Genomic DNA, 15712 nt, shown 5'->3' with positions numbered 1-15712 from the left:
TGGCAGCTCTGGAGCTTCTGCAAAGGCACGCAGGGAAACACAAAACTTTGGATTTCTATAGCAAAGTGGGGGTCAAATGGGTCCCCAGGGATGCAGGAGAAACATGAGGAGCAGGGAGTCAGCCTTGGGAGAGCCCAGCCCAGCCCCAGTGCTGGCTGGAGTGCCAAAATTCATTGACAAGGACAGAAAGTGCTTTGTCAGTGCTGGGGCTGAGCTGAGAGCAGCAGCCAGAGCAACAGAGAGAGAGAGAATTGCAAAGCCATCCTGGGAGCTGAACACATCCAGAGGGGATCTGCTGGTGCTGAGCTTTCAGCAGAACTCCTGGGGATCACAGCAGCAGGAGGTGCCTCTTGGGGGTCAAACGGGTTCCAAGATTTCCCCTAAAAGTCTTGAGGATGCCCAGACAAGCACAAAACAAATGGTGATTCCAGCAGGCAGGAATCCAGCAGGAATGAAATCCCAGCACTGCAGAACAGGTTGGAGTGCAGAGGGGAAGAGACAAAAGCACAAAAAAAAAAAGAGGGAGGGAAAAGCCAAACCAAGAGAGATGGTGGGGATTTCTTTGGAGGAAAATTATTATTAAATACAGCTCAAACTGGGCCTCGGTGTGTAAAAGCTTTCTGATGGTGACTGAAGATGTTTGGCAGAGCCTGGGGAGGTGACCCTGTACAGGTCCATCACCTGCAGTCCCAATTCAGCAGAAAAAAGATGTGTGGAAGCAGAGATCTCATCTCCAAGCTAATAACAGAAAAACAGGGAACAAGGAATTCCAAATAAACTCGCCTGGCAGAGGGCACACAAATATACATTAACTAACTCAGGGCAAACAGTTGACACAGTGATTCATGAACTCAGCTTGGGGAAATAAAAATCAATTCCCAACAATTCAGGTACAGCAGTCAGCTCAAGAGCCAAGCACATGGGAAAGGAGCACCAGGAGAGCAGGAAACCAGGAAAAACAGGTGGCAACCAGGCAAAATATCAATATGGGAACGTGAAATATGCTTCAGTTCAGCCTGATAATACTAATTAGGAAAGGAGATAAAATAATTGAAGTTGGCCAGCCAGACTGTCCATGGTGAAATAAAGCAAAGGGTGTCTGACTCCAGAAACTCTGGCACTGAAGCAGGGAGGGAGTGAATGCAAATGGAGAGGAAGCTGCAGCAGAACCAGGACAGAATAATTAGGAGCAAAGGGCCAGAATTAAGAAAAAGAAATAAAATTCATGCTCATTATCTACAAAAATGACCTTGTAGCAAAACCATTGTAAGCAACAAAGTTGGACAAAGACCTCAAGGCCAAGTTTGGAAAACAGGTTGGTATCAGGCAGAAGAGTGACAGCAGTGAGGAACACTGCCCTTATCTTGGTTTCTCAGGAAAAACCACCAGGCAACACAGCTTGGAAAGCTCAACACTGTCCTTGCAGAAGAAAACAAGTCAGTAATTGGGAGCCAGGACATTCCAGCTCCATATGATGAGACAGAGCATCTGACCAGAGAGTTTGGGGCAGCAGACGTGACCCTACTTGAATTTTGTGCTGCACCAGCAACAGGAATGGGGCAACCCTTCCACCACCTTCAGCATCTGCTCTGCAAAGAGGATTTCACCTCTGCAGCAGGATGAGGGGGATTTTTGGAGGATTAAAAAGATGAAAGGCTGTTTAACATCTCTGCATACAATTTAGAATGAGTCTCCACTGATTCTTTCAAGGTGTGTTTCATATTCGGAATTTAGCTTGGGAGATTAGTTGGTGGTCCAGGAAGTTGCTAATTAGGGCAGAATCACAAATAAACACATCCATCAACTGAGGAAAAACACAAAGGGGTGACCAGGTATTGGCTCTCACTATTCCTTCTCCTCCCAGCAGAGAGATTTACTCCTCAGCTCTGCCTTCTCCCTGATTTTCCAAGGGGCACGCACCTAAAGTCGGATCTCCTCCCTTATATGGAGAGCAGGCAGCAAGTCCCAGCACGTCCTGAGGCCAGGGGAACAGCTATTCCATAAATCTGAAACATGTCCTGGACTACAGCAGGCTTTCCACAGACCACAAGAATGGCAGGAATTAACCCCTTTTGTTTACAGCCCTTAAAAAAGGATCCAGGGTGGATCCAGCGGTGGAAAGGGAGAAGGCAGCAGCACCACAACCCAGCTCAGAGCCCTGAAAACACCAACCATGAACATTTGGGAACGTTTTGCACGTCCTAAATATGAAAGGAGATTCTCCTTTTTGTGTTTAAGTTGTCCTCATTAGGAGGAGTTGATTAAACAACTTATCTGGAGAGGCCAGTCCTGTAAACACGAGGCTGTTTGCTGGAGCAGAGGCTTCCTCCTCTCAGGGGTTATTTTCCTTTCCTGGGATTGCTCATCCACCAGGGTAAACAGGTCAGGCAGGAGAGCTCCAACTCTCAGAGGCCAGATGGAATTTTTCACAGCTCCACACTGAAGCAAGGTCCCTTCTACCAGCTGAATGTTGGATATTGGTTCCCTGCAGTGCTGTTTGTGTCATTTTCCCATTCCCCTCCACTCCTCCCTTCCCTTTTTCTTTGTTCAGAATTATTCCCAAATCCCTAACTGCAGCAGAGAATCCAAACTCCCAATTCTTTCAGGGAAGGAGCAGCCCAAATAAATAGAATTTGGGAGAAGAGCCACCCTCTCTCCCCAGGCAGGGAACTCTGGGCTTTCCACAGCTCCAGCCACTGTTCTGGGCTGATGTTGCCACATCTGTTTACACTGAGAACACAACAATTCACTCACCAACAGCACAGCCTGAGTTTTTTGCTATTTGACAATATTTTGCTATTTTAACTGAAGTTTAGGCTCTGCAGCTCCCACATGTGCCATCCAGATCACAAATACCTCAGGCAGAGGCAGCTCAGAGGGCAAACATCCAACACTCCTGCTCCAGAGCCTTCCACGTTGCTCTAAAATCTCAGCAATGACCCTCTGGTGTTTCATTTGGAGATTATTCCCTCTCATCCCAACACTTCCCTCTTGACTTCTGAATCAGTTTCAGATACAAACCTAATCTAAATGTTGGTATTCTCAAGCCTCACCACGTTTATTTTATGGTGCCTCCCTCCCCCTGCACATAAATACACACATCCATATGTTTTCATACAAACACACACATGTATGGATTTAATTATGGTAAACAAAGGACAGCTGGGTCCTCTGCAAACCAATCTCATGTGCCTGAGACACACTTGGAACCTGAAAAAGCAAAGACACTTACCTCTGAGAAGAACGTGACTGAGGGCATTTGTGTGAAACCACAAATATTTATTTTTAATGAAAAAATACTTAAAGTGTGCCACAGTGTCCATATATTCATTTGAATAGTAGTACAAAGATATGCATTTCTGAGAAAAAGTCTTAACACTGTAGAAAATAAATGTGGTTCTTAAATTATGTCAAAAGAAATCAGTAAAAAAGTAATGTTTTATACACTGGAATAAAATGAAACGATTAGAGAGAATAATAAATTATAATTACAGTATTTCAAATATTTGCCTCATGCTGTTTTTTTTTCTTTTTTTTTTTTCTGTTCAGCATTAGTTTCTAAATGTGTCACATAGGATAGGACCTCAGAAGCCAGCAGTCAGAATGGGCTTCCAATGTGGGGATAATTGGATGTGGAGCTGAACAAAGTCCTGGAAAAATGACACCACTGCTTGTAATTCACAGGTACATAAAACATCAGCACATGGCAGGTTTAGGTTTGTACTGAACATTTGGTTTTTTTTAATGAAAATCAATTTAGGTTTGGTTTGTTGTTGGGTTTTTTTTTAACACACTAATTTATTTTTTTTAAATATTTAATGAACTAAACAGCAATTATGGTCATTAACAAGGATGTCACCCAAGCACAACTGCTCATGGGATGCTACAATGCTGTCTTGGCTCTTTGTACAGTCCATGTTGACAGGAATTTGGAATCCTTTCAGGTCTAATTCAGCACTGCAAAACGTTTGAAACTATAAAGTGCTTTGAAATACAAATAACCTCTCCTCTTTAGAAATAGGAAAACCCCCCAAACATGCACTTAAACCTGAAACCTCCATGCCACAGGTCCTGCAGCTCTGCAGTCAAACATCTGCTTTGTGCCATTGGTCTTCAAAGTTTCCTCTCCTGTCCTCAGTCCAGAATTCAAAGAGTGTCCAAATTGGATTTGTCAGTCTCTTCTTGGTCTTGCTTGTACATGAAGGTGAGGAGGAAAAGGGCAATATCCAGAGATGACCAGTAAGCAGTGTGGGATGTGACTGCAGACCAGTATCTGCTCTCCACCAGACCTTCCCTGAGCTCAAAGTCGATCCTGTGCTCCAGCTCCACTGGGAAATGAACAAGAAAGGGAACAAGAGGCATGTCAGAGCTGTGAAAACACCGGAGTGTTTTGGCTTCTGATTCTGGACAAACAACACAATCAATCTCCCCGTGTTTGCATTTCACAGGGCACTCAACTAAATCAAGATTTAATAATATAGAAATACATTTTAGTGCACACCTCCTGCATTTAGCACAAACCTAAGAGTGAAGCTGTGTTCAGTTAGGGAAAAAAAAGCAAAAAAAAAAAAAAAAAAAGGAAACTAATCCTGCTCTTAGAGGTCTTTTCTGAATGATTCTGTGATTCTCAACTTGGGAAAAGACAGGTTTTTTTCAAGCAGCTGTTTTCCTTATAGTAACTCTATAAATATATTTATTTATACTTGTCATGATAACTACAGAGAAATATCCAGCAAATGCTGAGGCCCCACTAGGAAACTTCTGGAAATAAATTGATTTCTTGCATTTTTAGTGTCTCTACAAGGAGACTACACCCATTACTACAAGCCCTTCCTGCAAAGTCATCCCTCCACAGCTCTGCCCTTTTAATATCCTGATTTTTCCAAGCATATTTCAGCAGTTACCCTTTTATTTCAATGGCTGCTTTGATTAATGCCACATTCAAAGCAATTACCACTGCATTTGAACTGGGCCAACGTTAACCTATTGCTAAGGCACTTCAGCCGTCAGAAATAAAATACAAAAAGACAAAAAACCTAAAAGCTTGCTGAGCTACAAAAGCCAAAGGCCCAGACTGAGTCAAAAATGCAGCCATTTATCAAAGGCAGTTTGGAGGAATTGTAATTCCTGGCTGGAGGAGCACAGACAGGGGAGCATCGCACAAGCGTCGGCAGACAAGGCCCAGATCTCCCTGCTGCCCCAGGAGCATCTCCCCACTCTGCAGCAAGGACAGGCAGCCAGAGCCTTGGAACAGCAGCAGACAAGCAGAATCATTTCCAAGAAGGAGAGTTTATCCAAAAAAACCCCAGTGGCTGTGCAGGAAGGCCACTCGGAGAGGCCGTTACGGGAGCTTGGGCGGGAGCCAAACCCCAGCAGAGCCCTCTGAGAGCAGAGCCTTTGGTGGGGATTGCATCATTCAGCTCCCAGCCCTGCTCCACGCTCTCCTTCTATGGAGCAGGGCTGGGTTTCCAGCAGGGAGGGATGTGGATCCATGCAGGAAGCTCTCAGTGTGCCAACCCCCCTGAAATGACCCCCCCTGGCAGCTCTGTGACGTTCCCTGTCCTGCTTCTCCACTTCCCTCACGTCTAACCCAAAGTTTCCTGCCCTCAAACACTAACTCAGACAGGTTATCTGCTGCAATTAGTATGAACAGACAGCAATCCATCATGGGAATGCTGTCACAGGACACTTGTGACTCCCTCAATTGCAAAAAAAACCCCTGTGTGTCCTGCAGCAGTGCCAAGGGGGAGCTCAGAAATAAACCCAAGGATGAATTTCCTGAGAGGAAGGATCTTTGCTTTTCCAAAAACCCAGCTGCTAAAATTGCACTTTCTGTCCTGAGCAGTTCAGATCAGGACAAGGGCAGCTTCTACGTGTCCTAAAATCCAGACTGCTTCAGAATGGGAAATGTATGGGGGAATTGGGAGCTTAGGTGGGAAAAAGGGTTTAAACTGTCAGAGGGCAGGGTTAGATTGGGTACTGGTGAGAAATTCTTGGCTGTGAGGGTGGGGAGACCCTGGCACAGGGTGCCCAGAGAAGCCTCTGGATACCTGGAAGAGTCCAAGGCCAGGCTGGCAGGGCTTGGAGCACCCTGGGATAGTGGAAGGTGTCCCTGCCCATGGCAGGGGTGGGATGGGATGAACTTTAAGGTCCCTTCCAATCCAACTCAGGAACAGATTCACAAAATCCCAGAATGGTTTGGGTTGGAAGGGACTTTAAAAATCATTTCATTCCACCCCTGCCATGGGCAGGGACACCTTCCACTACCCCAGGCTGCTCCAAGCCCTGTCCAAGCTGGCCTTGATATTCAGCATTTATTACTTTATGGCAAACCCACTAGAGCAAACCCTGTCATGTGCAGTTATGGCATTCTCAGCCCCATCCCACTCTTGTCTCCCTGGATCCACAGGGTGGGCACCACTCACCTGTGGGTTCGAGGAATCCCGAGCTGCTGTGTGGCAGAGGTGGGGTCCCAACAGTCGTGGCCTTCTTCTCATCCCCCTCAGATCCATCTTTTCCTGTCTCCATGGTCTGGGGGGTGGCACTGGACCTGCCAAACCTGGAGAAGAGCATCCCACCGAGGCCCTTCCCGATGCTCGCAGCTCCTGCATCCAGCACAGAGGGGAAAAACCACCCAGGATGCATCAATCAAACTGCAAATTAATTAAAGCCCCTGCAAATTAAAGCCACTGCAGCACCCCTTAATTAGAGCTGAGGGATGGGAAATGCTCCTGGTGCTTTCCTAGGGTGGGAACATCTGGCTGGAGTGGGCTCTGTTTATCCCCAAACTCATCTCACTACAGCAAAAGCTGTAATTTGGAAGCTGTGTTTAGGGGGGGAAAAAAGCTGCATGAAACACATCTGCAGAGAGAAATCTGGTACTTTGAAGGATGTGCCGTGATTCCTCTTTCATAAATTCTAAGACTAAGACAAAAAAATGATTTCTAACAACGTTGGTGCCTTCTGCACCTAAAAATCCCAATAGAACATTTAAGACATTTCTCTTATTATAATTATACTCTAATTATTTCTTATATTCTTATTATTCCTCTTATTATTCTCTCAGGTCCATGGCCCTAACAGACCTTTAAAAATGTTACATCATCCTTTAAAAGGACTATTTGGGTTGCTGAGGAAGAGGGATATAAAAGTTAAGAGCAGTTTTGTCCTGTTTTATCCTGACTCTGCTGCCACCTCATGGACATTAAAGTTTCCATAGTAACTCCCCAAAAAAGGCACTCTGCTCTGAAATACCACATATTTCTACTTGAGGAAAAACTGCTTTTATATTCTTATTTGATTGGGAAGACTCCTGGCACTAGGCTTCTCCCAAATCCCACACAGAGAGCTGAAGAAAAGCCTTGAGTCAACAAAAACTGCAAGGGCATGATCAAGCATAAGCTCCAGTAAAGGGAATTTAAGCTCACTTAAACCAGGGCTTATTTTGACTCAGAAAGCCAGAAAGGAACAGACTTCATATTAAACCAGCCTGAATTTCCTATTGCAGAATCATGAGTTAAAGGTAACTGTGATGGGTTACATGGTGTGATTTTTCTGCTACTGGCCAATACCAGAAAATGGAATCAGAAGACATTGCTTTAATTTAATTTTTTTCCCATAAAGCACAGTGGAAATTGTTAAATCACTGTGATTGTTACTTCAATAAGGCAGACAAAAATAAGGCAGCAATAGCATGAACTAAATCATCTCCCCCAGGCTCTGACTCCAATGCACATAAACTGGTTTTTATTTCAAAGTACATGTCAGCTGGGATTAAACCAAGCCAGACACCTACAGAACTCACTGAACCCATCCTCTGCCAGCAAGGATTCTGGGGGCTGGAGTAGAAGATCTCCAGAGGTCACTTCCAACCTCAGCCACTCTCTGATTTTGTGCAAGGGACAGGGACAGAATCATGGAATGGTTTGGGTTAGAAGGGACCTTAAAGCTCATCCAGTTTCAATTCCCTGCCATGACAGGGACACCTTCCACCATCCCAGGGTGCTCCAAGCCCTGTCCAACCAGGCCTTGGACACTTCCAGAGATCCAGGGGCAGCCACAGCTTCTCTGGAAAAACTCAGGGCCTTCCCATCCTCACAGAGAATTCCCAGTTCCCAATCTCCCATCCACCCCTGCCCTCTGGCAGTGGAAGCCATTCCCTGTGTCCTGTCTCTCCATCCTTTATCCTAAGTCTCTCTCCAGCTCTCCTGGAGCCCCTTGAAGCACTGGCAGGAGCTCCAAGGTTTCTCTGGATCCTTCTCTTCAAGTGAACACCCCCAGCTCTCATCCCATCTCCAGAGCTGAGTTTCCTTATGACTGCACCCCAACCCCTGGGAGCACAGGGGATCCCCATGGATGTCCCATCCCAACCCAGGGACAGAAGGGACATGACCTGTTGGAGGATTCCAGACTTTCTGTGCTGCCAGGCCCTGACCCCCAAGAGAACACTGCACTGACCTGAGGCTGTGGAGAAGATTCCAGAATGGAATGACAGAACTGGGATTGTGGGTGTGGAGTATGAATAGAAATGTGTGACATCACAGGGTGGGAAACTCAGAGTTTGGGGTTTTAGAATAGTAATATATATAAAGCAAGATGGAGGGTTTAGGGTGGAGGTTGGTCCTTTAATTTCTTAATGGGTTTGGGTGGTTTTGTGTCATTGGATAAAAAGTCCCCGTTGCAGCCATGGTTGTTGGTTATTGGTTTAAAAATGAAAATAATTCAGGTGTCACTTCTTAATTGGATAGTTTAGCCTTAAAAGACCTTGTATAGAAAGTTAGCCATTTTACAGCTTGTCAGTAGAATGCTGCAGAAGTCACCACTTGTAACACAGATAAGAGATAATAAACATCCAAGCCTGAACACAAAATACCAACCCAAGTCCCTTCCATCCTGACCTCAACAGAGGCAGCAAAAGAAGCTGAGACCTAGCTTCAACCCAAAATGTTGACTCTCCCCTCCCAAACCAGGGAGGAGCTCTGGATGCTGAGAATTTCAGACTTTCTGCCAGGCCCTGACCCCCAAGAGAACACTGCACTGACCTGAGGCTGTGGAGAAGCTTCCAAAATTGATTGATAGCACCAGGATTATGGGTGTGGAGTTTGATTAGAAGTGTGTGATATCACAGGGTGGAAAATTTAGCATTTGGGGTTTTAGAATAGTAATACATATAAAGTAAGATGGAGGTTTTAGGGTGGGAGTTGATCCTTCTTCTCTATGGGTTTGGGTGGTATTTTGTAATTGGACAGAAAAGTCCGCAATGCAGACTGATCGAGTGATTAGTTATTGGGTTAAAAGTGAAAATAATTCAGGTGTCATTTCTTAATTGGATAGTTTAGCCTTAAAAGCCCTTATAGAGAAAGACAGTGAGCCAGTTTGCAGCTTGTCAGTAGAATGCTGCAGAACTCACCACTTGTAACACAGATAAGAAACAATAAACATCAAAGCCCGAAGGTGAAATTCCAACCCAAGCCCCTTCCATCCCGACCTCAACAGAGGCAGGAAAAGAAGCTGAGAACCAGCAGCTACCCAAAATGGTGCCTCTCCCCTCCCAGCCCAGGGGCAGAGGGCACATTCATTACCCAGAATGCTGGCTTTGCCAATGTTGGTGATGGACTCCCCGTAGTGGCGCCGCACCATGACCGGGGACGTGGTGGGGCTGGGCGCCGCCGAGGCGCTCTCGCTCTCCGGGGCTGAGGTAGCTTCTTTGCTGGGGTTGAGGAAACTTGGCTTCATGTGCTCGTAGGGGAGGGGGTTGGCTGTGTTGTACCAGTGGATCTGCACAGGTGAGATGTTGCTGTAGTGTTTCAGGATTAAGGGTTCTAATCTGTAGGCCTGGAAAGGGAATTCGGAGTAAAGGTCAATCCTGGGAGTCCACACTGGGGAAAAAAATCAGTTTTCCTTCCCATTCAGAGCTCCCTCCAATCTCAGATCCAGAATACCTCTCCTAAACGATGCTTAGGAGTTGGCACAGTGGTGGGCTTACAGTGTAATTCACTTTTAGCTTCACAATCACTGCCGTATTTTCTGGAAAAATCCCTTCGCCAGGACTTCTCTCCTGGGAAGCTGAGAAGCTTCAAAGAAAAATGAAAACAATAATTATCTCATTTGCTTCTCCTGTGTTTTGCTGCTTTGGAATGTGTTTGGACATTGTTTATCCAACAGGTGCATGTTTGATTGGTTTCATGTGAATTGTTTTGACTGAATGGCCAATCACAGCCAGCTGTGTGTGACTCTGGAAGGAGTCACGAGTTTCCATTATCATTCTTTGTAACCTTCTGTCTGTATCCTTTCTCTATTCTTCAGTACAGTTTAGTATAGCATTCTTTAACACAATATAGGATAATAAAATAATAAATTAGCCTTCTAAGAACATGGAGTCAGATTCATCAATTTCCTTCCTTCGATGGGGACCCCAGAAACTACCTCAATTTCACAGCCTGGAAGATTTATCAGCTGCACAGTTGCTTGTGAGCTCAATTTGCACATCTCTGCAACACCTGCACTACAACACTTGTACTACATGTTGTTACCAACACACAGGTTACTGACAGATGGTTTCACTGAGAGAACAAACTTCATGTAAAGTTAAGCTGATCCTAACACAATAAACAGGAATTGGCTATGTAAACATTTTGTTTGATGGCTCTTTGTTGATCCCTGTGCAAACCATGAGTTATGTTTATTTAAAAAATATTTTCCCATTGATTATTTATTTATCTTTGACCACTTAGATGTAGAAAAGCATCTTGCATTTCTTTATTTTAAAACCAAGTGAAGTTACTATTTGCAGAGTGGAACCAATTGTCCCTGATAATCCAGGAAAATTCTGGAGTAGCTGGAGCTGAACGTGACCATGTTTGGATTGAAGTCTAAATATATTTAAATTCAGCTACTTTAAATAGGAAAATATCCCCAAATTGCTGTTGTAGATCAAGTTCCAAATCCAATTTGCATCAGAGAAGTTACCAAGGGGATGCAGATCAAAGGTCCAGTAACTGATTTGTAACAGCCAACACTGGCTGCTGTGGAACAAGGAAAAGGCAAAGCTACACCAATAATCCTCTCCCAAATACTATCAACAAACTTTTACTTGTGGGATCCCTTGGGAAAAAAAGAAATCAGTCTTTGCTTTTCTATATTATCTTGTAAACTACTTGTGAAGCCTTTTTTAACAGCAAAAATATCTTCAGACAGATGATATTTTAATGGAAGCCAGGAAGTTAAACACCAAATCCTTGTCTGAAAAAAGATTATTTCTTTGGGGGAAAAAAAAAAATCAGAATAATCCCAAATCTTATGCTTATTACCATGAAAAGAGAAGCAAAATATATGTTATTTACAGCAATTATTTATAGGAAATGTAATTCTGCATTCCAAGCCTTTGTATAATAACCATGAACAAATAATCCTGTGCTGGAACACGCTCATGTTGACTCACACACACTTGGAAGATCCCACGTTATCCCAGAGCTTAAACCCAGGCAGGGCAGAGGTTTGAGAGGTCAGGGAAGGACTCACCACTGGATCAGTTGGGTGGAAGATGTTCAACAAGCGGTTGCAGATGGATCTGGGCAGGATGTGGTCCTGACTGCCACTGGTGCCAGGACGGATCCCACGCAGGGCCAGGAACACGGCCAGGGGGGATCCCATACAGAAGAAATTCTCAACCTGGGGAGAGATTTCATCCATGTTATAAGGATGGAAAGGATGTTTCCTAACACTGGATTTGGTTTCTGTCTCCATTTCTTGGTTTCAACGGAGAGACTCAAAGTCTTGGTTGGTCCAAACAGGGAAGAACACCCTAACATCAATAAATGAGGGTTAAACTGCCCCTGGCTGCATGTTGGGGTGCTAAAAGCAAAAATCAAGTTGGATATTTGAAATCAGAGTGGTCCACCAGCACTGGAAAGGATGGAGCAAGATGAGCTTGGGAGACACTAAAGGAAAACAAAGCCTGGATGTGGCACTGGGTGCCAAGGTTTAGTTGAGCTGTTGGGGCTGGGTTGGATTGGATGATCTTGAAGGTCTCTTCCAGCCCAGTGATTCTGGGAATTCTCTGAAATGAGTCTGATTTCTCCTGGAGCTTCCTAAACCTGCCAGACCTCCTCATTCTTATCCTAACCAAGTTCTCCATGACTTTCTTGCTACACACAGCTGGTGCTAAGTGAAGAGAACAGTGCTTGTCCCCAGTGCCACCATGTCCCAAGAGCAGGCACAGCCCACTGGGACACTCTGATGTCACCCAAAGCTGCTGTGACCTGGCTCTCAAGTCCTGCCTCCAAAACCAACTGAGTAAATTTGAGCTGCCACACCTGAGAAGTCACTGAACCTGCATTTTGGGGGCATTACAACCAACCTGAGGTCAGCATTCAACTCTGACCCCCCACTACCAGCCCTCAGACATTGCCTCCTAAAACCATCAAATGGAAAACTCAATGGTAAAAGACATTTCCCCAAGTCAAAATGACCCTTCAACCTTTGTTTTCTTACTTGAAAAGTTAATTTTACCATTGTCAGATGCTCAGCCAGCAAAATAAATTGCTAAATTCTTGCTAATGCATGTGGAGGATCCTTGGAATGCCACGTGCCTTCCCTGTATGCCAGCACATGGAATGAGGGCATAGGAATAATGCTTCCTTTCATCTCTTGGATTCCAGTGCTGCACAAAACATTCCTCCTCCTCTGTCTTGGCACTGGTACCACCCCTCTTCCTTCCAAAAGAAGTCCCAACTTGATGGAAAATAAAAAGCTAGACCTTCAGCATGGTTATTCCATGTCCCATGCAGCACAGCAGTGCTCTGTCATTAAAATTGGCACTTGGTGCAAAGCTCCTTTCTTTTCCTTTCCTCAGCCCAAGTTTTACACAGATCTTGTGTTTTGGCAGCTTGGACAAAAAGCTTTTCCATCTTCAAACACAACAGAAAGAGACATTCCCAGTGCAATCCTTTAAATTGAATAAGTAACCTCTAACCCTGTCCCTCTGATATTCCTGTGTGAAGCATCTAAAGGGCACAATTATGGTTTTTCTGCTTTAGGGAGGAATCAGACAGTGCCTGCCAGCTTGCACTCAGCAGAGGACACTCCAAAGAGACTGGGAAAACCCTCAGAAGGTAACTGGTTTCAGTGGTTACAAGGTGTGTGGCTTTTGTCCCACTGCTGTCCCATCACTTCAATTGATAAACAGTGCTGGAGTCCCCATCCCTGTAGGGATTTAATGTGGCACTTGGGGACATGGTTTAGGGGTGGACAGGCCTTTTCCAACCTTAATTCTATGATTCTTAACCCCAAAATCCTTTAAACTGCAGTCCTTGGACTGTCAGTGCTGTTGCAAGGTGGCTGAAGATCAGGCTGCTGTATTATAAAACTTACTGGGAATAGAAGATCAAAATCTTTCTAGAAAATATTTATTAATTTTGGTTGTTTCTCCTGCAATCAGCAGTGAGGCATTTTCCTGTAAATGTTAACAACACAGGAGATGTGTTTATGAAATGACCTTTGAGAGAACTCCTCTCCTGGTTATGATTCACAAACAGAAGACTTAATGAATTTATTTGTATTTTAAGCAGGAGCTGAGCCAAGCAGTCATCCATTCAAGTTAGCACTGCAGTATTTTCATAATTAAGTGAAGGAAAAAAAGCTGACTGAATCAACAGAGCCCTTTTGTGCTGGGCACAAATCACAGGAGGTGCAGGCTGGACCTTCCTCCAGAGGAGTTTCTGCAGCCCTGGCTGAGTGAGAAGTGCTGAGGAACCCTGAAATCTTTTGGGCCAGGACATTGCAAGGCCAGATATAAATGGATTTCCATGGCAGCCCTAAAGAGCAACTGAGGTACATCCTGCTCTCCTCTTCCCAAACATGACTGAAATTCATCCTACAATAAAGAATTCCCAATTTTCATACACCAGAGGCATGGGGGGGGTGCTATCACACCACTCCCCATGGTCCCATGTTCTTCAGCCCCTCACCCTTTAACTCCAACTCATCTTCCAAGGCTGGTGGGGAGAAGGCTGAGATTCTAAATCTTAAATTTACAAGGGGGTGTTGGCCCTGCTTTGAACTCCCATTGCTCCTGTTGGTCCAGCAGGTAATTCCATTATCCCATCTGAGGAGAAGCAGAGGTAAGGACAAAGATCCCTCCCCATCAAGTTCCCAATTATGGTGGCTTGTCCAATATTTTATCAGAGTACAGCACACCCCATCTCTTCATGTTTTGTGGGGTTTTTCCTCCCTGTGGTGACAACAATTTCATTTTCTCTAATATTAAGCACAAACCAAGCAAACTGCTGTATTTCCTCTTGCATTTATCTTGCCAAAAGCAACTTTGTGCTTGCTCAACATCAAGCACAACTCTCCTTCATGTGGCACCAGTGACTCTGTCCCATCCTGGGAACCCTAATTTTTTTTCAGTCCATGAAGAGCCAAGGGATGGGTGGTTGGTTTCTGAACAAGGCTGTTCTCTTTCAACAAACCAGTCACCCTCAGTGAGCTGCACTGGTCTGCTGATGAGCAATCCCATTCCAGCCACTCTGCTGAAATCTTCCCTTGCCATCATTTCCATGGAAAGCTTCTCCCTCTGGAGCTCTGCCTCAAGCCATGGGAGTCACCAGTGTGAGACCCCACAGAAACAAAACACCTCCCTGTCAGGAAGGGCAAGACAAAGGGTGAACTGCAGTGGAAATGCTGCTGGAAGATTACAGATCTATCTCAACAATTTAGGGAGATGAAGTCCTCTTTATCTCAAGTTTCTTCCCCCTTTCTTTCCCCCTCTCCATCTAAAAAGCAACTGTCCAAAAACCCTTCAGTTTAAAATCAAGTGAGTGAAGAATAATCCTCCCCAGAGCTGGGGGAGGACCAGCCTGACTCCAGCTTCCTTGATGGGAGAGATAATAGCCTGACACAGGCTTTCAAGCACTGATGAAAAGGAGAAGGCTATGACAACATGAATTATGGCTGGTTTCCTCTTTTTTATGGCTTAACATTGACCTTGGCATCCAGGAGCCCTTCTGAACTCATAAGGAAAGAAAAATGGCAAGTTAAGAAACAATAATCCATTTAATTCTCATCTATCATGTCACATTTTTATGGTTTAATACTTCAGGATGGAGTTGAGCAACTAGAAAGTGTTGCACATCCCACCCAGGAGCTGGAAAATGCCTTTTCCCAAAGATAAGGAATTCTTGCAATTTGTACAGCTGATTAGCAAGCAGTCTGCTTCATGAGATTGAAAATGTGCTAACTGTCAGAGCAGAATAATTTGGAAGGAAAATCCACTCCTGGAGGAAATTCAATCAGATTTGCTCAGAGATGTGACATGTTAGAAGGAGTCCCCAAGGAAGATGGATTATTCAATGGAGTAGAAGTGAAACTCTTTAAAATATGTGATTGATGTAATCTGCCAAATGGTTTTTACCTTCCCACAGAACTGTGTGTGTATAATAACTAGGTTTATTTAGTAAAGGTACTTATAATCAATATATTTACCTTTATATTTACGTATAATTTCATATAAACATATATAACAGAATCCCAGAATGGTTTGGGTTGGAAGGGACCTTTTAAAGCTCAGCTCATTCCAACCCCCTGCCATGGGCAGGGACACCTCAGACCACTAGACCAGGTTGCTCAAAATTTATTACAAACACAGAATTGCAATAAATAACAATAATCTATGAATACAACAGCATTTTTACATATATGTACACACACTTCA

The 15712-nt window shown here is 44.5% G+C and overlaps 1 protein-coding gene across 3 annotated transcripts in view; it reads right to left on the bottom strand.

Annotated features, from left to right (window-relative positions):
* Nucleotides 1-3258: 3258 nt before the first annotated feature.
* Nucleotides 3259-15712, bottom strand: part of DDHD1 (DDHD domain containing 1) — a 63813-nt gene continuing 51359 nt past the window's right edge. For all 3 annotated transcript variants that reach the window (XM_050974991.1, XM_018907062.3, XM_050974992.1), the window contains 4 exons: nucleotides 11521-11670; nucleotides 9582-9834; nucleotides 6426-6605; nucleotides 3259-4328 (listed from right to left, as the gene is read on the bottom strand). In XM_050974991.1, the coding sequence (XP_050830948.1) occupies nucleotides 4147-4328; nucleotides 6426-6605; nucleotides 9582-9834; nucleotides 11521-11670 (765 nt within the window). In that variant the 3' untranslated portion in view covers nucleotides 3259-4146. The remainder of the gene's footprint in view (nucleotides 4329-6425; nucleotides 6606-9581; nucleotides 9835-11520; nucleotides 11671-15712) is intronic.

This window comes from Serinus canaria, chromosome 5 (assembly GCF_022539315.1).
Source record: "Serinus canaria isolate serCan28SL12 chromosome 5, serCan2020, whole genome shotgun sequence".
Taxonomy (NCBI): Eukaryota; Metazoa; Chordata; class Aves; order Passeriformes; family Fringillidae; genus Serinus; species Serinus canaria.
This window is presented reverse-complemented; position numbering and strand designations above follow the sequence as displayed.